At 36.8% G+C, this 25,332-nt stretch overlaps 1 protein-coding gene across 3 annotated transcripts; it reads left to right on the forward strand.

Moving 5' to 3' along the window:
- The first annotated feature begins 1,625 nt into the window (after positions 1 to 1,625).
- Positions 1,626 to 19,876, forward strand: ak1 (adenylate kinase 1). Of its 3 annotated transcripts, XM_016246969.1 has the most exons (8): positions 1,642 to 1,721; positions 1,795 to 1,804; positions 13,707 to 13,743; positions 15,833 to 15,868; positions 17,514 to 17,677; positions 17,798 to 17,914; positions 19,520 to 19,711; positions 19,790 to 19,876. In XM_016246969.1, exons 3-8 carry the CDS (start codon positions 13,737 to 13,739, stop codon positions 19,856 to 19,858), a joined length of 585 nt encoding a protein of 194 aa, XP_016102455.1. In that variant the 5' UTR covers positions 1,642 to 1,721; positions 1,795 to 1,804; positions 13,707 to 13,736; the 3' UTR covers positions 19,859 to 19,876. The 3 variants fall into 3 exon arrangements, with proteins under 3 accessions (XP_016102453.1, XP_016102455.1, XP_016102454.1); XM_016246967.1 differs by lacking the exon at positions 1,795 to 1,804 and having other exon boundaries at positions 1,626 to 1,721; positions 13,711 to 13,743; XM_016246968.1 differs by lacking the exons at positions 1,642 to 1,721; positions 1,795 to 1,804 and adding an exon at positions 7,195 to 7,253 and having other exon boundaries at positions 13,711 to 13,743.
- The last annotated feature ends 5,456 nt before the right edge of the window (positions 19,877 to 25,332 follow it).

Consider the following 25,332-nt stretch of genomic DNA (forward strand, 5'->3'; position numbering starts at 1 on the left):
TCACTAATCTTCAGCCTTGTTTATAAATACTCTTATATCCAAGCCACGCTTCCTCCCCAGGTTCCATCCAACACAACTCTCCTGCGTCTCTGTTGGTTCCACCCAGTTCTGAATCTCCTACATCTCTGCTGGTTCCATCCAGCTCTAAGTCTCCTTCATCGGAGAGTTGAAAGTCTCCTTTGGTGATGTCATTCCCGCCCAGCCTTCCTCTCTCTCCTCCTCTGCCAATTCAAGCCAGTTCCATGGTCCCGTCTCCACTTGGTCATTTCAGCTCCTCAATCGGTGGTCCCACTGAGTGGTTTGGATCTACTTTGGGCCTTCCAGTCTCCAGCTCTGCCTTGCTGTGATAATCCCCTAGCTCCACCTCTGGCCTCTGAACAATCAGCTCAACCTTGGCTCCATGCTCTCTCGTCTTCACCATGGACCATCATCCCACTGTCTCTGCAGGGCTCCCTCGTACCTCCAGGCCTTTGACTATGCCTTAATCCTCCATCCCTTTGGTTCCAGTGGGCTCTGTCTTCCCTATGGCTCCACCTTTGTCCGGGTCCCTTCCTTTGCCTCAGTCCCTTGAGCCGCCAGCTCCACCACCATCCTCCAGACTAGTCGTGTCACCCTGGCTCCTCATTTCCACAGCTTCACCTGGGTCTTCGTCTCCCATGGCCCCACCTCTGTCTGTTGGATCTCTGGCTCCATCCGGGTTCTGCCCTTCCATTGGTTCCACTGTAATTCTCTCTTCCTGGCTCTAGTCTGGCTGGCTCTGTGGTGTTTCCCTTCACCAGCTCCTTCACTGCCCTCTCTTACTCACAATTCCCCTCAATGCCTTCCTCATCAGCCTCAACCAATGATCCTTCAACTCTGTAACTGTTTTTATTGCCATTATTTACCTGCCTTTCTCAGTTTAACCACCTGTTCAATAAATACCTGCTTGGGATCACTAATTCATGTCTTCAGCATTGTGTGTAACCTGACACCAGTCACAGCAGTGGGAGTTTATTTCCATTTCTACAATAGGAAATGCCCTTCAAATCGAGTTTTCTTCACAGAGAGTGAAAATGAGCATAGAAAATTATATATATATATTTTTTTTTTACAAATATTGGACCTTTTTTGGAGCACAAATCTGTATTTATAAACTAACCTTGACAAACTTGAATCTAAAAATCTGAAACTGCACTTCATGACACTTTAAAAAAAAGACAATTTCACACAAACATTGCAATAAACATTCAGTTTAAGGCTTTCTAATATGACATACTTATTGAAATTTATAGATATTACATGAATATTCATATAAATGCACATGGCTATCTGCATATCTACTGTGAATAACATTTGCTCAAATATACAGTAAAAACAGTGAAATATTATTGACAGACTATCCTTTTCCAGTTCAACCTGCCATAAGAGTTCGGACAAAAATCATGGCTGATAATTACTTCAGACACTGAGGCTACATAATAATGCATGTGAAAATGGTCAGAATGCTGAACCTTTATCCTGAAATCTGAAGAAGAGAGAAGCAACCAATCATGAGCTCTGATCCGTCTGCTACATTCCTGCACTCCCTCCCAGTAGCCCTCCGTCTTCCCAGTGTGCACTGGGAAGCCGTGCGGTGCTATATAAAGCGGCAGTGGGCAGAGGGAGGGCTGCCGTGCAGCGGGTCACTCAGACAGACAGGAGCCGGAGACGCTCAGCCTTCACTGGACCACAGAGACAGACAGGTCAGTACACTGAGAGAAAGTGCAATAATACAGCACGGAAATGCCTTATCATGTGTATTTGTGTGTGCATGAGAGAGAGAGAGTTATGCTCTTTAAGGTCTTGCTGTTCACAGGCTGATCAGTGTGAAGCTGCTTGAGAATGTGTTTTGACAGCTGCAATGTCAAACGGACAAACGTGCAGATGCATGCGTGTTGTTTCATCATTTTGCAGCCTCTGTGTGTTTTCTCATGAGCTGCTCAATGAAGTACTGATCTCATGCTCAAGAATAAACACTCTTGATGGAATTAGTCACATGTTCTCCATTGTAAACACGGCCTCATTTAGGTCAAACAGAGCCACTCTCCTCTCTTAAAGCAACAGCAGAAATGCGGTTTTCCGGTCGGGTTTGGGAATGTGAAGTGGTCGTGGCTCTGATTTTGTGGCGGAGAGCAGCTGTAGCCATAGAGGAACATCTTTTTTTAGTGTCTCATCATGACTGGTTTGGTGGACAGGAGGGTCATGAAACTACATGATAGGATGGGATCGAGGTTTCCCTCGTATCAATGTCACCAGAAACTGAGCACAAGGTGTCCACAGATGCGTCACATGACCCTGAGTCCCATTAAAACACATGCAGCTAGTTCTAAATTTTGATGGCTGATTTATGAGGTCATATGTGACATTTAATCTAGTCTGGAGATTCTAGTTCTAGTCTAGTCTTAGATATTTTATATGTGACTATTGCCATTTTTGCAACCCAAATTTATGGCAGTACAGCTTAAAAATGTTATATATACAATTATATAATAATTTTGTATAATTATAACATGTAATTAATAAAACTTTCATATATTAAAAATAAATATAATAAAGAGATTTATTAGTTTGATCATTTTTCTTTTAGTTCACAAGTACACTGAGAGAAAGTGCAATAATACAGCACGGAAATGCCTTATCATGTGTATTTGTGTGTGCATGAGAGAGAGAGAGTTATGCTCTTTAAGGTCTTGCTGTTCACAGGCTGATCAGTGTGAAGCTGCTTAAGAATGTGTTTTGACAGCTGCAATGTCAAACGGACAAACGTGCAGATGCATGCGTGTTGTTTCATCATTTTGCAGCCTCTGTGTGTTTTCTCATGAGCTGCTCAATGAAGTACTGATCTCATGCTCAAGAATAAACACTCTTGATGGAATTAGTCACATGTTCTCCATTGTAAACACGGCCTCATTTAGGTCAAACAGAGCCACTCTCCTCTCTTAAAGCAACAGCAGAAATGCGGTTTTCCGGTCGGGTTTGGGAATGTGAAGTGGTCGTGGCTCTGATTTTGTGGCGGAGAGCAGCTGTAGCCATAGAGGAACATCTTTTTTTAGCGTCTCATCATGACTGGTTTGGTGGACAGGAGGGTCATGAAACTACATGATAGGATGGGATCGAGGTTTCCCTCGTATCAATGTCACCAGAAACTGAGCACAAGGTGTCCACAGATGCGTCACATGACTCTGAGTCCCATTAAAACACATGCAGCTAGTTCTAAATTTTGATGGCTGATTTATGAGGTCATTTGTGACATTTAATCTAGTCTGGAGATTCTAGTTCTAGTCTAGTCTTAGATATTTTATATGTGACTATTGCCATTTTTGCAACCCAAATTTATGGCAGTACAGCTTAAAAATGTTATATATACAATTATATAATAATTTTGTATAATTATAACATGTAATTAATAAAACTTTCATATATTAAAAATAAATATAATAAAGAGATTTATTAGTTTGATCATTTTTCTTTTAGTTCACAAATGCAGTGCATTTTTAAAATATGATTGAAGTACATTTTACAAGAAAATACTATTTCAGTCTCTCTATTTAAACATTTAATGTTTAATTCAATGTGTTAATTGCCATTTCTTTGTAATTGGGAAACTGTGTAATTGTTTACTAGCAATTTCTGAGTGAAAATTGTTTTTACGTAAATTTTTCTTTTAAGTTTATTTTTTTGGTGGGGAAAACTATGCAGCAACTGGGTTGCACTACATCGATAATACATTAAATGAGTTCAAAGTGACTATTTAAAAATATTACAGGAATGCACAAAGTTTAATGGCATCACTGAAATCTGTGTTAAAATGCATTGCATACAGAAGACGAAGGTTTCATTTGTGGCTGCTGATGGGAAGCTGTGAGCAGCTGTCTGCTGAGCGATCCAGCTCATATTTACACCAGCTTTTAATAGAAAATATTACAAACAGCTCTGTGAACCTCAGGTTGCATTTGTGCCTTCTCGTCTAGGACTCTTGACATGAAACTCTGTAGAGTTACGCTGTCTAGTATAACCCCAAAAAAAAAGTGTTACATTACCAAAGCATTACATAATCAAAGTCCTTCCAAACCTTTCAAACTTTTGATTCATTTTGCTGGCATCACTGAAATCTGTGTTAAAATGCATTGCATACAGAAGACGAAGGTTTCATTTGTGGCTGCTGATGGGAAGCTGTGAGCAGCTGTCTGCTGAGCGATCCAGCTCATATTTACACCAGCTTTTAATAGAAAATATTACAAACAGCTCTGTGAACCTCAGGTTGCATTTGTGCCTTCTCGTCTAGGACTCTTGACATGAAACTCTGTAGAGTTACGCTGTCTAGTATAACCCAAAAAAAAAAGTGTTACATTACCAAAGCATTACATAATCAAAGTCCTTCCAAACCTTTCAAACTTTTGATTCATTTTGCTGGCTGATGCACACAGTGACACCTTATTGCACCTCTAGAACCAATTTTTGAGTATTCATGGCAACATTGTTTCTGCCAAAATTGCATAATTATTATGTTGGTTTGTGAAAGGAGCAAATGGGAGTTTACAGGGAGTCAACATATATATATATATATATACACAGGCAACACATATATAAAAAAACGTAATATATTTGTGCCTTAAAAAACAAAGCTAGTTCAGTGACCTGTGCAGTAAATAAGTACAACCCAATAAAGTTAAAACAAGAGTTACATGAACAAAACCCATTTATTATTCCACTGTATATATATATATATATATATATATATATATATATATTTAATTATCCTTTTGAAATGTTACCTAAAAGAAAAACATGACATGATCTTAGAAAATGTTTCATAAAACACATAGTAAAGTAACACCTTCATATTTGAAATTGCTTCAGCTTCCATTTGCTACAGTCACATACATTTTCTTAAACATAAAAATATTATAAATATTTAATGTATAATAATGTGTACCTATTGTAGTATCATTCAAGTTGAACCAAATTAAAATTTGAATGGTTACTTTAGCACAGCAAGTTAAACTAAATTTAAATGAGAACTGTTGCATTGGCAGCTAGCAGGTAAAAATAAATAAATAAATAAATCTTATATATATAAATTTATTTATTTCAGTTAACATTTACTCTATTTATATATTTATAACAGTAATGTTTTTTTATGGTTTAAATTTTAGTTTTAGTTATAGTTTACTATAATAACCTATAATTAAACATGTATAATTTTATTTATATATTTATAATTAAATTGGTATAATTTTATAAATATAATTATATAAATATTTTTATGCTTTGTGATGTGTTTGAGTTTATGTCTCTATATTAATATCTGAGTAATGTTGAGTCTTGAATGGTAAACTCAAAGTATCATAATGTTTCAGCTTTGTATAGTCAGAAGGACTCATGAAAAGCAGTCTGTTGTAACTTAGTCATATGCTCCAGCTTGCTAAGTTATCAGATAAAGTTATGCAGATACTGTGCATGTGGACTAACATTTAAACACAAAATAAATGCTTTGTTTCTAAATATCTCTCGAATTTTCCAATTTATCAAATAATAAGAGATGGATAAGCCATTAATTACACAAGAAGCAAGTCATCGGGACAGAAACGGCAGCATTTGCTGAGAATGAGTCACAAACTGTACTGCAAGCATGAACACAAGCCATTAAACCTGCTATGATTCTCAGCTAATGCTTTCCATATAGACACTTCACGTCAGTAGAAATAAGACATGTAGCTGCAGAGAGCGAGAGCTGCTGGACCTGTGTTTGCTTCACGTGCTCTTGAATCTCTGCCATAATCAATTCATCGGCACCATATAGTACATAACACGCATGTAGACCATACAAACCCCATGCCCAGTTAGTGCCAAGAACAACTGCTAGTCTCACATGCCAGAGAGGCCTACAAAATTACCATAATAGGCTGGCCAGGCAGTGCTGATTCAGGCCTTTGGGTGACATTTACAGTGGCTCAGGGTCACCCACATATAAACCAGCCCACTGGAGAACAGATCAGTGCATTACATAATACTTGCTGTGTGCCAGTGGAGTTCACTGCACAAAACAAAATAGACATGTGCTGCACTTCCAGTTTTGGGAGGAGTGCAATTTTTTATCTTAAACAAACAGATGTAAACTTGACCAGGAATGTCTTTGAAACCACTTCCTGAAGCACTTTTAGTGATTCAGTTGCAATGCGTTTCAGTCTTAGTTTTCTGATCGGTAAAGACACATGAAGTGCAAATAGTTCCAAAACTCTGCAATGTTTGACTATATGTGAAAAATACAAATCAGTTTGTAAGACTTTGAACCCTATAATATGAATTCTGGAATAGCTTTAACGTGCCTTGCATACCATAGTTATTATGCTGGCTTGACCGAGTCAACATTAGACAATGGAGGAAATAGGAGTGGCATGCTTTTGTATTATTTCATAATTTATTTTAAACCTCATAATGTCCTCACATTTCCTTATTTGAAAGGAAACATGACCAGACTTGTTACTTCAGCTCAAGTTTCATTTAGGTTCATTTACTACAGCCATATACATTTACTTATGCATATAATTATTATTTATATATAATTATTAGAATATATGTATCGAAAATATTAGAAATATTTGTAATACTAAAAATATAGATAGATAGATATTTTTAGTATTATAAATATTTTATGCTTTATGCAATGTTTGAGCTGATGTCTCTATATGTGCTATATTAATATTAATATCAGATATATTTTGAGTCTTGAATAGTGCCTTCTAAAACATGACACATAATAATAATGAAACAATGTCATAATCCTTTTTTAAAACATATTTGCGCCAACTCTGTTGCAAAGTTTTGGGGCTGAAGGCTAGGGCAAAAACATCTAAAGATGGATATAGTCACCTTTGTTTGAGTAACCCTTACTATTAAAAACACTGTCTGTAAAACCTCAGACACAGTTGGCTTAAAGCCGTAGCAAATGCTTCAACAGTGAGCAGAGATCTCTGACAGTCATTCATACAAGACAATCTGCTCTCAAAGCTTCATCTTCATTAGGAGAACTTACTACAGCACTGCTCTTTTAAAATAGCATTGCAGCTATAGCACAGACCAGCAGGACCAGTCTTTGAGAACACAGCATTTGCATGCAAGGCACTGCGGGTCACATGACCAGCTGTGCCGTCACAAGAAAAGGGATCCGTTTACACTTGCCATCCAGACACTCCAAGACGGAGTATTCAGCCTGACTGCAGAACTCCAGAACAGTAAGACACTCTTTATAAGCTTCTCTCTCTCTCTTTCTGCTGTAGTGTTTAGTCTTTATGCTTTATGAATCCTGGCTGGAGACTCAGTCATTGTGGTGGGTGTGTCATCTGAGTGTCACTAACCTCTACACTTCAACAGAACGACTGACAGAGCTGTTTCATACAGTTAATAACGCACAGAGAACATGCTCAGCTGTTAGGCTGCAGTCTACTGTAGGTCTATGCAAGCCACGGTTGTGATTAAGTACCTGAATTATTTGCATAAACACACGTCACATGTGAAACTAACTCCAACTTGAGACCAAAAAATACCTCTGCAGCAATAACTGATGGTATAAATATATGTAAATAAATGAGTGTTTTAGAGTTTTGAATTCCAGTTAACTTCATACTGTTTACAGTGTCAGGCAGTAATGGCTCTACACACGTCTATAAGCAGAGGGTTCCTCTTCTGGTTTTGTGTTGAGGTGTGACAGCTCACATACGTCACAACTGTGAGGAACATCAGCTCGTTTATGCTTTCATAACCATCTCATAGTGCCTCTGAATCTAGTTTTTGATGTATAGATGGGTAGATTGATGTCTCTAATAGTGTCATTGGCTGGAGGGTTTTAAAAATGTTCTTCACAACTGTATTTTTATGCCAAAAACAGCTTTCATCGGATGCACAATTAAAAAAAATAATTTCATAAGATTGCATGGACAGTTTGATTTACACGCATGAAAAGTTTCTTCTTTTTTGATAGTACAGAACATACTGCAACACTATAACATACTGTACTGCAGCTTTCAAAACGTCTAAAAAGAGCATTTACTGAAACTGAACTGTAAAAATAAGGAGTTGTGAACAGATAAACATCAACACATAAACACAATTGCTCTGGTGATAATGTGGTGAAGTGTGTGAAAGCTTGTGCTGTTCCTGTCTGTGTGGAGCAGCTGAAGAATCCCTGATCATTTCAGTCTGACCTGAGCTGAAAAATGCTACACTAATCCTGCATCCCAGTTTGGCTACTAAGTACTTTTGAGTGTGTAGCAGAGTATTGCATGGGCAAGATTTGGGACTACTCCACATTGGCATTGTCTTAAAAAGTGGTGGGGACTAGATTGTTGAGGGGTATAGTCAGGGCCGGATTTACGCATAGGCATTCTAGGCACGTGCCTATGCTTGCTCCTCCAGGGGGGGCCCAAACACAATGAAGAGATAAATTATATTTTTGTTATACTATGGGATATCTACAACAGTAAAAGAACCAAAACCCCAGAAGACATTGAGCAAATAAATATAACTAACTATAGGGTAAAAATGACAAACTATTTCCATGTTTTCTACCTTTTTTTGTACGGAAATCACGCTTTCTTTCTCCTGTTCTCTCTCACAGACGCGTACACAGTGCAGATACGCACTCGCGCACACACGCGGAGACGCGAACAGAAACTTGTCATCAGCGCTGCCCCACGAATTTATCAGTAAAAAACGTTTTGCAGCTGAAAAGCTACATGATATTTCTCTCAGTTGCGAGGTTCTTGAAGCAGGTCAACTAAAAGATTTGCTATTAGTAGACGCTGCTGAACACTACTGAGAGACGCACAGATGCAAGTAATGCCGAGTTCACACTGCACGATTTTAGCCCGATTTTTCACTCGCCGACAAATGCCCGAAATCGGAGGCACATCGGTGCTCGTTCACGCGAGTGACAATCACGCAGTGTGAATTATCAAAGACGCGATCTGAGGGAATCGCAGACACGTCGCCGACGCCCGTGAAATATTTGGCATGCTAAATATCTGGAGCTGTCGGCGATTCACAATCACGCTGTGTGAAATGAGTTCTGACTGAAAAACACATCGGCGATGACCTACAGCCAATGAGAGACCAAGATACAGGGCAGCGGGAAGTTCGGGGAGGAGTTATATGAAATGTAGTTTTTTGCGGACCAGTGTTGCCAAATCCGCGATTGCCGCCGGTTGTTTTTTATGTCAGCAGGTTGAAGCGACCCCAATAACGTGATATTTAGGCCCTGGAATGTGAATTGTACCAGGAGAACCCCGCCCAACAACAACTGAATGCTACGCCAGATAGTCGTTCAGTGTGAAACCAACAGTGATGCGACGTCTTTGAAAATCGTGCAGTGTGAACTCGGCATTACGTATTCACACGCACTAAGCAGCACTATGTAACTTTTTCTGTGTTCAAAATTTGCATATCCACGTTGGTGGATGGAGTTAGTGTAATAGCCTTTGCCAACAATTTTTTTAAATTCCCAACAGTTAAACAGTTGCCCACGAAAAAAAACAGGGGGGGGAAATATGCTGCAGCACCCCCACTTCCCGCGCCTATGATGTATACACAGAGGAATGGCTTACTACAATTAGTGCAGCAGGGAGACCGTGCCAAATTAGACAACTCCAAACTGTTGTGGTGGCACCGTGACAGCGATCGTGTCCGTTGTATCCGTCACAGTGTTGCCAAGTCTGCTGTTTTCCCGTGGAATTGGGCTACTTTATCTCTGTTGCTGTGGGTTGTTTTTCATGTCCATGGGTTGAAGCGATCCCAATAACGTGTATTTTAGCCCCCAGTACGCAATTTTTTACCGGGGGACCCTTCGAAACTTAGTTTTGAGTAGCAATTGGGCGGGTTTTGTTATGAAAACCTGGCAACCATTTCCCTAAAGCAGGTAAGTTCATTCACATTACGTGTGAATACGTAATGCCGAGTTATAGCAAAGTTATTGCTAACATAGCGGATTTATCGAAAAATACATTGGCATCATCTGTATTAAAGAGAAACTAATCACTTCATCCGATGTTTAAGTGAAGAAATTAGCCTTGACAGCCTTACTTACTGGACTTCATCAACTATTGGCTTTGTTCTCTCTCACAGGACTTGTGTACTGTTGTGGTCGCGCCGTGACAGCGATCGTGTCCGTTGTATCCGTCACAGTGTTGCCAAGTCTGCTGTTTTCCCGTGGAATTGGGCAACTTTATCTCTGTTGCTGCGGGTTGTTTTTCATGTCCGCGGGTTGAAGCGATCCCAATAACGTGTATTTTAGCCCCCAGAACGCAATTTTTTACCGGGGGACCCTTCGAAACTTAGTTTTGAGTAGCAATTGGGCGGGTTTTGTTATGAAAACCTGGCAACCATTTCCCTAAAGCAGGTAAGTTCATTCACATTACGTGTGAATACGTAATGCCGAGTTATAGCAAAGTTATTGCTAACATAGCGGATTTATCGAAAAATACATTGGCATCATCTGTATTAAAGAGAAACTAATCACTTCATCCGATGTTTAAGTGAAGAAATTAGCCTTGACAGCCTTACTTACTGGACTTCATCAACTATTGGCTTTGTTCTCTCTCACAGGACTTGTGTGTGTAGGTGATGTAAAAGAAGAAAGCAGGCATTTGGACCAAAGTGAGGCAAGGGAGGGGTTGACTCAAAATGTTGACTCATTTTTGCCCAGGACTTGTGTGTGTGTAGGTGATGTAAAAGAAGAAAGCAGGCATTTGGACCAAAGTGAGGCAAGGGAGGGGTTGACTCAAAATGTTGACTCATTTTTGCCCCGTTTGTGTTGTTTTACTACTTACAATTGATTAAAGTATAAAAAAAGTATTGTCCCCCCCCCGACCCCCCGGGATTTCCGCCTATGCTCAAGCGAATCGCTGGTTGTAAAGACAAAGAAACAGTAGCCTAATTTACTAATCTGTCCATCTGTTCTGCATCCGCGCAGAGAAACCGAGCCGAAGCACAACCAAAGCAATGTTCTCCCGCCAAAAGCATGCAGTTTATACTACAGTTTATATAATAAATCGGGACCGATTTATTATAGCTTTAAAGGCACCGCAGCATAAAACAGCTCGTTTATTTGTAAGGATCATATAGATAAGGGGGCAATGGTAGTGGAAAATGAAAGTGAGTGTAAAAGACACTGGCCTTATATTACAAGTTGACCTCAGAGGAAAAAATGCATGATAAGTAAACTCAAGATTCATAAATTCATATTTGGAGCAAAATTTATTTCCCTCACTCTTGGTAAATGTTCAGTTCAGACAGTAGGAAATATTTGACTTCACATACAGTAGCAGCCAATGAAACAACGACACAGGCAGAAAGGTAAATAGCAGTGGTGGACGAAGTACACAAATCAAGTACTTGAGTAAAAGTACAGATGCGTATAATAAAATATTACTACAGTAAAAGTACTCCTTTTCAATTCTACTCGAGTGAAAGTACAAAAGTACTCGATTTTTTATGTACTTAAGTAAAAAAGTACTGATAGATTGATTTATTTAGCAATTTTATATAGGCTACTTAATTTAATTTTATATTAGCACATATTTTTTTTATAATCCTACTGCTCAAAATACCTGGGATTTTCCCAAAGTAACCACTATATGGAGTCAAGATATATTTTTGTTGTTGACATGGACTACATTGACGAGAGCGATGTAGTAATGTTCACTGTGAAGCTTACACTGTGATGTACCTGAGAGAAAACAGATTTGACCATCTGATTTTCACCAGTAAGAAAAAAGTGTTTTAAAGCTTGTTGTTTTGCAGAACATCAGTTATATATGACATGAGAATAAGGCCTGAAGTTAGGAAGGACATTTTAAGGAAAATATAATTATATTTTCATAATGATTTTTTTCTTCTCAAAGCTTGTCTGTGGTGTAAAAACACCCCTGGCTAAATGCCCCCAGAGGGCATCACTTCCCACTTTGATAATTACTGTAGTTACCATGTTCTGAACACCACATCCTTTCTTTCTCCCCAGATGTAATCTATCTAGGTGGTTGAATAAAAATATTTGGACTTTATATCTAAAAATTACCTCAACTTAGCACCAGCAAGCTTGTTAGCTAGCAGTTAGCATCAGCTAACAATATTTACTTATTTGCAGTATGGTTATGAATAAACATTCATATCTGTCTACTCTGCTAGTTAATCCAAACAATATAAAAAATGTATACTGTTGATAAACAATATAAAAACAGACATCACATAGGGCTAAATGCGTAGCATTTTAATAAAACTTTTAACGTTACGGCAGCGGGGAATATGAACGCGCATTAATCATTTTATTTAGTCTGTGTTATTTTAGTGTTTCGGGTTTTTTTTAACCTAAAATAGAGACACAGATGTTGATGTGTCTACATTCAATCATTTCAGTGGGCTTAAATAGATCACCCCTTACAGTAGATTTAGTTCACAAACAACTGACAGTTTTGACCTAAATATGATTTTCTGTTACAATAACTAATGCTTAAATTCGACATTAGTAACTTACTTTTAGCAGCATCAGACAAGATCTCCCGGTTCTTACTTGTGAATTCAGTTCACTGGAGACTCGCTCTAAACGGTTCATTTGAATCAGTGAATTGTCGACTCGACTCGACAGCTGCAACCGGTTCATTCTAATTCGTCAATGAATCGTTTGGTGCGATTTGAGAACCGATTTAAAAGGTTCATTGAAAAGAATCAGTTCGTTCTTGAATCAGACACCGCTTCTGCGTGTCGGAGCATGTGATAAGGAGTAACGATATGTTTTATGAAATGTAGTGAAGTAAAAAGTACGATCTTATGCTTTGGAATGTAGTGAAGTAAAAGTAAAAGTTACTCAAAATAAAACTACTCCAGTAAAGTACAGATACTTGAAAAATTTACTTATAAGTACAGTAACGAAGTAAAGCTACTCCCTTACTGTCCACCACTGCTCTATTCACACACATTACCATTGTTTTACTCACTATTACTTGCTTTAATAGCGGATGTGTGTATACCTTTGAGTGCAGGTGAGGACACGTTCGAGCTGCATTCGGTGAGAAGCAGATCCGCGACCTGGTGGAGAGGCAGACCCAGCTGAGCGAGCGGAGAGCCGCGCTGGAAACATCCCGGGCTGATGCTCCCAAGTCCGGGATAAGTACTTGAATCAGACACCGCTTCTGCGTGTCGGAGCATGTGATAAGGAGTAACGATATGTTTTATGAAATGTAGTGAAGTAAAAAGTACGATCTTATGCTTTGGAATGTAGTGAAGTAAAAGTAAAAGTTACTCAAAATAAAACTACTCCAGTAAAGTACAGATACTTGAAAAGTTTACTTAAGGACAGTAACGAAGTAAAGCTACTCCGTTACTGTCCACCACTGGTAAATAGATAAAGATGAGTCAGAAATGTACAGTGTGCGTGAGAGAGAGAGAGAGAGAGAGAGAGGAGTGTAGACTATTGTATGAAGTGTTGCTGGGTCAAGTGTTACAGGACTCTGTTGGGAAACACTGGTGCTTTGAGCAACATTTCTCCTCTGAATTAATTCGGAATCTGCTCATCTTGGCCACATCAGAAATGATTGTGAACTTTGTGATCTGTTAACAAGGGTTCAAATGAGAATGAATGAGTGACAGACAGACTTTCAACTCTTTATCTGGACTAATCTTGATCTTTTATTGCTCTTACAGGATAATCTCTCACATAACAGACAACCATGGCAGGTGAGAATTTTATTCCATCTATAATATTTTATGATTTTAAATATTTTTTTCATGTGACTGTTCATGAGATGTATAAGCATTTTATGGAGTCGCCTGAATGAAACTGCGCTCAGTAAATGGTAGAGTTTGTTAAAGCAGACTGGTGCAGGACGTGTGATGAAACACAATGAGAAACATGCCTCCTAAAGAGGGACTGCAGACAGATTGAGACGAACAGCAGCTCTGACCTTCACACACTCACACACGAGACTGTCACTGGATCACTGTGAGAATTAGACGCAATGACAAACACAAATACGGAGAACTGAAGAGCAAATAAACAGTGACAGTCGAGATGAGACAACTGAACGTCTTCATCAGTCACGAGCAGTCTTCAGCATTTGATGGTCTCGGATGACCTCATGTGGACACTCGCTGTACTGCAAGAGGCTCTTTACTGTATGTACACAGCTTATTTCATATAGACCACAGTGTTAACCTCTTAAGACCCTGCGGCCTCATATGAGGACATTATATTTTTGTGAATTTCTCTGAGACTGTACAGAGTATAGTCTGAGTATAGACTGTGCTGTACTAATTCTGGATGTCCTGTTCAGAGCACATTCAGGGCATTTCAGAGATACTAAATGTTTGGATGTTTCACCGTGACCACTCCCTCTCCTTGGTCTTGAAAATGTCTGAAATTAATTTAGTGACACTCTTATGGAAATATGATCATATGTTGTAATGATCATTTAAATCTGACTAATTTTTAAACTGTGGGTCATAAATCAACATCGCAGGAAAATGTTATGGGGTTTCAAATCAAAATATGACTTTCTGTTACGAAACAGGACGTTGATTTCATACATGTCCTCATAAAAGCATGTTTATTCCGCATTTTGGGAGACATAACAAATGAACAGGGAAAGAAATTATATTTCTATATTCTATGAAATATTAAATATTATTATGAAAATCTTGTCAATTATTACTCTCATTATTACACTTGTTTTTTCATTACATGTTGCCCCAAAAACACATTAATATGCAAATTAGATTTAGTTTATAGATACATTGTATATAATGAGAAAGCCTGTTTATGGCAATTTTACACACATTTTTCAGAAAGAGAAATAGTATATTGAATCATTCTGTTATAACATAGTTGAGAATCATCTTTACACAAAGTTTGATTTAAAAAAAAATCTTGAAAACTAAAAATGTATTGGTGATTTAAAAAATCTATTGTTTTTGCCTATGCATGTTCATTCATGTCTTTTTATTTTTTAAAAGAAATTGAGTCCCGATGTCCTCTACCGAGGACATAGCATAACTTATGAATGAAATATCTTTTTTTAATATATATAATTTTGTACATTATTTTTAATTCTAATTTAAAGACATGGACAAAACTAACTTTTTCCTAAAACTTTTTTCTCGGGTCTTAAGAGGTTAAAATATTTATAGAGTTAGAAGGATGTTCCATTAACATTAAGAACATTTTGTCCAGACATTTACATAACTTAAAAAAAAAAATAATCAAGTTGTGAGAACATTCCCTGCTAGCTGTGAATGTGAAAGAGAAACAAAATACAACTCAATTTAAAAATAATAAATAAATAAATTATAAATAAATTACAAAAAAATAAGTTTTTATTAATGACAATAAATAAATGACAAAAAATAAGTATATATATATATATATATATATATATATATATAGACCTATTGTTGTTACAATAACAAATTTGAATATGTTGTATTGGTTCACATGTCATCAGTGGTTCAGGATCAAACCTGTTTGATGAAGCTGAACCTGAATGATGTTGACAACAGTTGACAACCTCAAGCATTCAGGAGTAACTGAAGGAAAGCGCAGAATCAGTGTGAAGCAGAAAGACTGTGGTCAGAAATGGGGTTAGGCTGCTTGAGTAAATCAGCAGTCGCTGCGCTGAAGACAGACGGTAAATGATGGGAAAACATCAGATTTCAGAATCCAAGAGAGTCAGATAGCACTGAAAGATCTCAGAGAATTCAGATAATAACATAGCCTTTGTTGATTCACATGTTCCATTTGGACTGATTTGAATGTTTCATTGTGTCACAGATAAAATTAAAGATGCTAAGATCGTCTTTGTGGTGGGTAAGTTGAATTGCCTTTACATATTTCACAGCTCAACAGTGTAACTCATCTCTTAACAATCATTCATCAAAATGAGGCATGTTTTTGTGAATGTAAACTCTGATCATAAGCAGTGTTGGAGGGAAATGTGTTGTGAAACCAGATCAGCCCCCCCCCCCCCCTTGCTGATAAGTGTAAACATCACGTATACCCCTAGAAATGCATGCGCCTCTGAGCCGTCTCGCCTCCTTGCGTCAGAGCGAGTAACATCATTAATTATTAAAAGTAACTTAATTAAAAACATTTTAATTAGGACTGTGATTAAAGCAACATGTCACTTAACATTGTTTAACCATTTCAAAAGTCCATTATATTTCAATATACACTACCAGTCTATCTAAAGGTATCTTAAGTTGACTTCTGGTCACAAAAGGTTTGGAATAATTCAGATTTTTTTATGTTTTGAAAGAAGTCTCTTCTGCTTACCAAGACTGCATTTATTTGATCATAAATACAGTAAAAATTGTGAAATATTATTACAATTTAAAACAACTGTTTTCTATGTGAATATATGTTAAAATGTAATTTATTGCTGTGATCAAACCTGAACTTTCAGCATCATAACTCCAGTCTTCAGTGTCACATGATCAGTCATAAATCATTCTAATATGCTGATTTGCTGCTCAAGAAACATTTCTATTTATTATCAATGTTGAAAACAGTTGTGCTGCCGAATATCTTTGTGGAAACTGTGATACCCTTTATTTTTCAGGATTCACAGATGAATAGAAAGCTCAAAAGAACAGCATTTATTTGAAATTGATTTTTTTTTGTTACATTATACATGTCTTTACTGTCACTTTTGATCAATTCAATGCATCCTTGATGAATAATTTTTTTTAAAAATCTTTATTTATTCTTTAAAAATCATATTTAGTGCTTCAGTTTCTGGACCACAAAACCAGTCTTAAGTGTACATTTTTCGAAATTGAGATTTATACATAATCCGAAAGCTGAATAAATAAGCTTTCCATTGATGTATGGTTTGTTAGGACAATATTTGGCCAATATACAACTATTTGAATATCTGGAATCTGAGGGTGCAAAAAATCAAAATATTGAGAAAATCGCCTTTAAAGTTGTCCAAATGAAGTTCTTAGCAATGCATACTGCTAATCAAAACTGAAGTTTTGATATATTTACGGTAGGAAATTTACAAAATATCTTCATGGAACATGATCTTTACTTAATATCCTAATGATTTTTGGCATAAAAGAAAAATTGATAATTTTGACCCATACAATGTATTTTTGGCTATTGCTACAAATATCTCCGTGCAACTTAAGACTGGTTTTGTGGTCCAGGGTCACATATTTGGCAGCACAAGCAGCAAATCAGCTTATTAGAATGATTTCTGAATGATCATGTGACACTGAAGACTGGAGTAATGAGGCTGAAAATTCAGCTTTACCATCACATTTACATTTGAAAACATATTTAAATAGAAAACAATTATTTGAAATTGTAAAAATATTTCACAATATATTTTGCTGTATTTTTGAAGCCTTAGTGCGCAGATGACTTCTTTCAAAATCATTAACGAATTTATGCTGAAATCAAATCAAAGCAATATTATATTAGGATCTGACCAGTGTTCTTATGTCAGGCGGCCCCGGCTCAGGAAAAGGCACCCAGTGTGAGAAGATCGTGGCAAAGTATGGCTACACTCACCTGTCCTCAGGTGACCTGCTGCGTGCAGAGGTGGCATCCGGCTCAGAGAGGGGCAAACAGCTACAGGCCATCATGCAGAAGGGGGAACTCGTGCCTCTGGTCAGTCCAATCGCCCTTCGCATGCTGGATAAAGCATTTCTCAGGGCTGATGTCACTGCTCGTTAGCATGAGCTGATAAACGAACTCTGCCACACTGAGACGCTGCTCTGGTTTCTGCAGGACACAGTTCTGGACATGATCAAAGACGCCATGATCGCCAAGGCTGACGTCTCAAAGGGCTACCTGATCGACGGATACCCTCGTGAAGTCAAACAGGGAGAGGAGTTTGAGAAGAAGGTAAAACAACAACACCACACAAACCAAAATCTGAAGAAATGGTGTCATTTTTGACTTAATTTAAGGATTGAAATTATTTCATTAGAAGTGGTTACTGCTGAACTGTGAATTTCAGATGTCATATTTTCCCAACTAAGAGCAGCTGTAATCACCAATGGCCAGTTTCATTGATTGACTCCTATTTACTATCCTAAATAAATTCATATAGTAAAGCACTGACAGTTATTTGCCATTATTAACTTGGCAAGCTTCTATTGCCCTCATTTGTAAGTCACTTTGGATAAACTTGTCTGTTAAATGATTAAATATAATTTAAATGTACTTTATTTCAGGTTTGGAATTCAACTGCTTCAAAATTTTGAAATTCTTTGAAATTCAAATTCTTGTGAATTCTATTAGTTTCACTCAGTCTTCCAATAAACCCCACAATATAATGGAATAAAGCAGATTTATTTATTTAGCAAGTAAAAATACACCGGCATTCAAACGTAAATAGCTAAATAAGAGCTTTTTAAAAAGTAATTTATACTTTTATTCATCAAGGACAGTAAAAAAAGTGACAGTAAAGACATTTATAAGGTTACAAAAGATTTCGATTTCAAATAAATGCTGTTCTTTTGAACTTTCTATTTTTCTGTGCATCCTGAAAAATTAAAACGTATAACCGTTTCCACAAAATTATTCGGCAGCACAACTGATAATAATCAGAAATGTTTCTTGAGCAGCAAATCAGCATATTAGAATATTTCTGAAGGATCATGTGACACTGAAGACTGGAGTAATGATGCTGAAAATTCAGCTTTGATCGCAGCAATAAATTACATTTGAACATATATTCGTGTAGAAAACAGATATTTTAAAATGTACTGCATTTTTTGATCAAATAAATGCAGTCTTGGTGAGCAGAAGAGACTTCTTTTAAAAATTATTTAGCTAATTTGGGAACACTTTACTTAAAGACTTTATGTACAGTATAATGCATTATAAAAGTAGTTTTAATGCACTAATTATGCCTTGTAATGCACCTTATAATAAATTGTACAATCTCATTGATAATTATAACCACAGTTAATAAATTATAACACTTGTCAATTCATCGTTACACTATGCATTTTAAATTTGGTTATAATTATTTATGACAAGATATAATGCATTACAATGCACATTACGAATAACTATAATGCATTATACCCTTTAATAACCCTTTATAATGTATAGAGGCTTTAAGTAAAGTGTAACCAATAATTCTTACCGACCCCGAACTTTTAACTGCTAGTGTATATAAAACAACTACATAGTTAAAGTATTCTTATTTAAAAAATAACATTTACATCCAGCTCAATTCTATATAACCCATTAAAGAATGCTGCAAATTATCCGGTAAAATACTAATTATAGTTTTATTTCACATTTGTGTCCAGTGCAAATGAGTGTGATCAATGAAAACATACGAGTAACATATCAGTAGTAAATCATATGGCACAAATCTCCCGAGAATGACCAGTGTTCATACAAGCACACACATATAATCTGGTTTACCAAACTCATAAACTCCATGCGAAGTTGTTCAGCTTGAGCATGACGTCTCTCTCTTCTCTCTGTCAGATCGGCGCTCCAGCTCTGCTGCTGTACGTCGACGCTAAAGCCGAGACCATGGTGCAGAGGCTGATGAAGCGTGGAGAGACCAGCGGCCGCGCCGACGACAACGAGGAGACCATTAAGAAGCGTCTGGATCTCTATTACAAAGCCACTGAGCCCGTCATCGCTTACTACGAGAAGCGTGGCATTGTTAGGAAGGTGAGCGGAAACACTGACTGAAATATGATTGACTCAAACATTGCTCTTTAACTGACTGATTTCTCTCTCCTCCTCCAGATTAACTCTGAGCTGCCGGTGGATGAGGTATTTGCTATTGTTGTAAAAGCTATTGATGAGCTGAAGTAAACAGCACTTGACGACAAACTCTTGTTTGGGATATTCTTTTGCCTTTTTTCTCACATATACTCATCATTGCTGCCTTAATAATGTCTTTATTACACAGAAAATCCATCCTGAGACTAAATCTATCAGATCTCTCCATTGCATTGTGTGTTTGACAAGTAATACCCTAGCAACCGCCCAGAATACCTTAGTAACTGCCTTTCAACCAGGCTGTATAAAACCTTCAAACTTCATATAGCTCTCTTCAGCTACACGGGGATTCGGACACCTTCAGACTTTTTAAAGCTGCTTTAAATTTTTATGTGCGTTTTTGTGGAGCTGACATTTAGAAATGCCTTTTCTCTGTGTGTGTTCATTGCTAATGGTCAGATAGATGCAGACTTTATTCAAACACTTCCTTCACAAGTTCTTCTTCTTTAGTGCTCCAGACTGAAAATCATCTCTACACTTTATGCGTAATCATGAAACTAGTCCGGTCTTTGATTATGAGTGGCCGAGGTGCTTTCAAAACCTTTGTGAAATACTCTGTGAAACATATCTGCCAATTTCTGCAGTGTAAGAACAAAAATCATGTTTTATTAAGTTATAATTATGAGATGAAAAGCCTAAATTATGACATAAAATTTCAAAATTCGGACACAAAAAGTTGAAATTATAACACAAACAGTCATTTATATGACACAAAGTCAGAATTATGACATGCTAAATTGAAATTTTGAGATAAAAAGTAAAAAAAAGAATATTCATGTCATCATTTTTAATTTTAATCTCATAATAATGATGTGATAATTGTGACTTTTGACATAATTTAGATTTTTTTATCTCATAATTATAATTTTTAATGTCATATTTTGACTTGGTACTGTATGTCACAATTACAATTTTAAAGTCATAATTTTGGCTTTTCATCTCAATTATGACTGTTAGATTTTTTTTACTTTAAAAGTCATAATTATGAGATGAAAAGTAAAAATTCTTATTTTTACTTTAAATTATTTTGAGTAAAAAAAAGGCTAAAAAAACCCCCATTACTATTTATATCATCATTTTGAATTTTTAATCTTATAATTATGACTTAATATGTCATATTTTTGACATTTGAAGTCATAATTTTAGCTTTGTATCTCATAAATATTATGATTTGTTTTGTGGCATTTTGACTGTATGTCATAATTATGACTTACCAAAGCAAGATGTTTTTCTTATGAGGCAGAAATCGTCTTTCAGACTTTCAGACCTTCTCCATAATTTTCTCCATAGGGGAATTGATTTTTAACAATAACTTATAAACTATTAAAGGCAGACCTGCTGTGAGCTCTGAGGGTGTGAATCGATGGTATATGCTTTTGTTGAAGCCATCTACTCGCATTAATTCATTTTTTTTAAATAATCGTTTAACAGCTGAATCTGTAGTGAAAAACTACATTACCCATGATTCTGTGCAGAAAATCGCAAAAAAAAAAAAACATTTTTGGTAATAAACTAAAAATATATTGTTTTTATAGATATAATCAACAACTTTAAATTCATAGTTTTATATTTCTCCACCCTCCCATAAATGCTCTTTTGCATAAATGCTCTTCTCAAAGCTGGCTGGTTTGATTCATTACTTATGGCTTTTTTCACATGGTTTTTTAACAAATGGAAAAAATACTTCCGGAACCTTGGCAACCATTCTGCTAAACATTGCTGAAGAACTACATTGCTTGGTGGAAGGATTATTATATGTTCAATAAATGATTACATTTTGTATTGCTGTGTGTTTATTTGACCTTTCCAGCTACAGTGCGGAAAATAAGTATTTGATACACTGCCGATTTTTCAAGTTTTCCCACTTACAAAGAATGGAGAGATCTGTAATTTTCATCGTAGGTACACCTCAACCGTGAGAGACCGAATCAAAATAACCATTCTATAAAACCAGTATGCCCTGTGAAGCTATGCTTAACAGTGATTTTAGAGCAGCGCCGCTCCACGTCATGCCTAACAATGACCCGTAGCACTTCTGAAGTAAGTGTACTAAAGCACGGCTTTATGGGCTCATTTCATTACTATCTCACCTGGCCAGAACACAGTCCTGGGGTACAGTGCAGGTCTCCTGACTGCTGCAGATAACAAAGATGAAGTAGGCCTATACTTCAGGCTTTACGGTGCAGTTGTCGCCAGTTCACTCATCTAGACCAGCACACTACTGAGTGCGTCGTTCAAGGGCACAATGGTGATAAAAGCAAGAATGATTCTGCACAAGCCCCTGTCCTTCAGATCTGAACCTGTCAAGAGCTGGTTAGTACAGAAGAAACTTTTCACAAAGATGCTGGGTCATATTTGACCTCCTGTTCAAAAGAAACCATGAGAAATGAAATTACATTTTATAAGCAAAATGCATTAATCTGTATTAATGCAAATATATAAATAAATAAATGATTCTTACCAGTGATGCCATTGTTAGTTAAAACGAAAACCTTTAAAGATCATTTTCATTAATGGAAATAAAGCAAAATATGAACATTACATGGAAAAACTTACTTAAAAAAATTAACAAGTCAACTGAAATAGAATTTAAGTTGAAGTACTAAAATTATTAACACAAAAACTGAAAAATAATGTTAAATAGAAATAAAAATACTACAATTTAACTAAAATTTAAAGTGAACTAAAATAAAATAACTAGCTAATACAATTGTAATAAATACTATTATAGTTTATAAATAATACAGTAACTGTTCTTCTGACATACTAAATATTTCTGCAAATTATTTAATTATTATTATTATTATTTTTTTTTGCATAAACTAGCTTTTCAAAGATTCATAGATTTTAGTTCTTCTAGTTTATCAAGTTAAACTAAATGTAAATGAGAAATGATTTCATGGCAACTAGCAGGAATAACATTTTTTATATTTTATTTTGTTTTATTAATTTCATTTCAGCTGAATTTCAGATTTTTTTTACTAAGCTATAATAACCCTGGAGAGATCTGCTGTTGTTCTGGTTTCAGCACTGCTCTCTAGTGGACAAACCACTCACAGAACTCCTGACAACATCATTGTGATAATCAGAGACATACATTAACTTTACACATAACATAGCATTTTTGGGTAACACTCCAAAATAGATTGGGTAAGACTCCAAAAGACCAATACCTTTAGTGACAGTAGGCTGGGGAGGACTTTTCTTGAATATAAATAATGATCTCTTGACAAAAACAATTCACATCCTTAATGAAGGCATCGACTGCATTTATATTGTGTTAAGCACAAAACCGCATTCCAGATTACAGTGTCTGATAAAATATCACTAGTGCCTCACACAAATGTATGTGTCAGATATAAAATATGTTAAATAAACTTATTAAATTACTTAGTAATTACTGAGTGGTTAAGGTGTTTTTCACTTTAAACTAATGGTCCAGATCACTAGTAGTTCTTGCAGGCTGACAAGGTAACGCTTGAGTAATTAGTGAGAGGCTAAAGTATTTTTCACTTTAAAACTAAAGTGCTACTAAGGAACTACTAGTGATCTGGACCATTATTTTATAGTGAAAAACACGTTAACCCCTCAGTAATTACTCACAAGTAAATGAATAATTTATTTAACATATTTTATATCTGACATACTGTACAGTCATACATTTGTGTGAAGCACTAGTGATATTTTGTCTTTTGGAGTGGGATACTGTCACGAATCCGGTCCATGAACTTCCAATTTCATTGACTCTCGCACCACACACTGTTGCACATCACCCCGGACTACATTTCCCATCATGCATTGCACTGATTGCACTCAGCACGGATTGCACACAGCTGTTTACACTGATTGCACCCAGCTGTTTCATATCACTCCCTCACTATTTAACACTCACTCTGATCCCTTCCCTCTGCCGAGTATTGTTTCAGCGTTTATCACTCCCCTAGTGATAGCTACACTACAGAGCCCTCAGTCATTCCCTAGCCCTAGCCCTAGCCCTAGCCCTAGCCCTAGCCCTAGCCCTAGCCCTAGCCCTAGCCCTAGCCCTAGCCCTAGCCCTAGCCCTAGCCCTAGCCCTAGCCCTAGCCCTAGCCCTAGCCCTAGCCCTAGCCCTAGCCCTAGCCCTAGCCCTAGCCCTAGCCCTAGCCCTAGCCCTAGCCTTAGCCCTAGCCTTAGCCTTAGCCTTAGCCTTAGCCTTAGCCTTAGCCTTAGCCTTAGCCTTAGCCTAGCCTTGTCTGTTTCCTTCGGTGTTGATCTCAAGTATTGTTTCAGCGTTTATCACTCCCCTAGTGATAGCTACACTACAGAGCCCTCAGTCGTTTCCCAGCCTTAGCCTTAGCCTTAGCCTCGTTCTCGGTTTCTGATCTTCGCGTGGTTTCCTGGATTTCTCCCCTAGTCTTGCCCCTTCTGATTCTGTCTGCAGTTCATCGACCCACGCTAGCCCTAGGATTATTCTTGTGTTTTGCCCGCCATATACCTGTCTGCTTCAGTTTGACCCTGCCTGCTTCATGACCATGTCTCTGTCTTCTCCACAATAAAAGCTTTGCGAATGGATCCGCACGTCTCACTATTTGTCAGCCCTGTAACAGATACATTGACACATATTGAACTGACACGAAGCAGAGATCATAATTGTGAACTAATTCAATCATGAGCTCGTCAGCATCACTTCTTAATTATTAAGTGCATTTTCATTTTTTTTTTAAATTCTATGTTTAAGTTTGAACATCCATCCTTTTGGTAAGAGTAGAAGTCACAATTTTAAAATGTAGCCGACTTATTTGGAGGATATCAAAGTCATAAATTAGTTTCCACAAAGAACCCAATTGTTCACTTTTAAGACGTTACTGTTGTGATTAGTAATTCATTGGGTATTCTTTATTAACTGGTCATAGTTCACAAGTAGTTCTCAATGAGGATATTTTTATTTAATAATTATCAAATATCTAATAAGGGACTACCTTTGTCCTAAATTTGCTACTACTTACTGCTTAGTTAATCTCGCTTATCTATTAGTGAATAGTATTAAGTTAAGTGTTAATGTAGTACTACCTATTACTTCCTGCATAGTTGCTTGTTAACAACAGACCATTATTCTAAAGTGTTACCCATTTTTGTACTGATTTGACACATTTCTCCACAATGATGTAATGGCTCTCAACACAATAAACACAAGCCATCTGAACACACTCTTACTGCCAAACACTTCAACGTTACAGCAAAATGAAGCACTGCATTTACAAAAAATTTTTTTTTCCTGGTAATGATTTATTAAAAGTTAATACTAACATCGAAACTGTGTATTCTCTACTGATTTGAGAAAAGAGTATTCTCTATTGATTTCAGGAGTTCACTCATGCATGTAGAATAGAATTTCACCACATTACATTGTAAAGAAACTGTATGAATGTTGAATTCATGTTTGATAAGCTCCTCAACATCTTAAACTGTCTCTGGGGGTGTTCTTCAATTCTGAAAACTGTTTTAGCATTTACACAACCTGCCACTCT

This window comes from Sinocyclocheilus grahami, unplaced genomic scaffold, assembly GCF_001515645.1.
Source record: "Sinocyclocheilus grahami isolate Dianchi unplaced genomic scaffold, SAMN03320097.WGS_v1.1 scaffold818.1, whole genome shotgun sequence".
Taxonomy (NCBI): Eukaryota; Metazoa; Chordata; class Actinopteri; order Cypriniformes; family Cyprinidae; genus Sinocyclocheilus; species Sinocyclocheilus grahami.

Coding starts and splice junctions, on each gene's coding strand:
- ak1 (XM_016246967.1), top strand. Junction 17,678..17,797: donor AGGGGGAACTCGTGCCTCTG/GTCAGTCCAATC, acceptor TGGTTTCTGCAG/GACACAGTTCTGGACATGAT. Junction 17,915..19,519: donor GAGAGGAGTTTGAGAAGAAG/GTAAAACAACAA, acceptor TCTCTCTGTCAG/ATCGGCGCTCCAGCTCTGCT.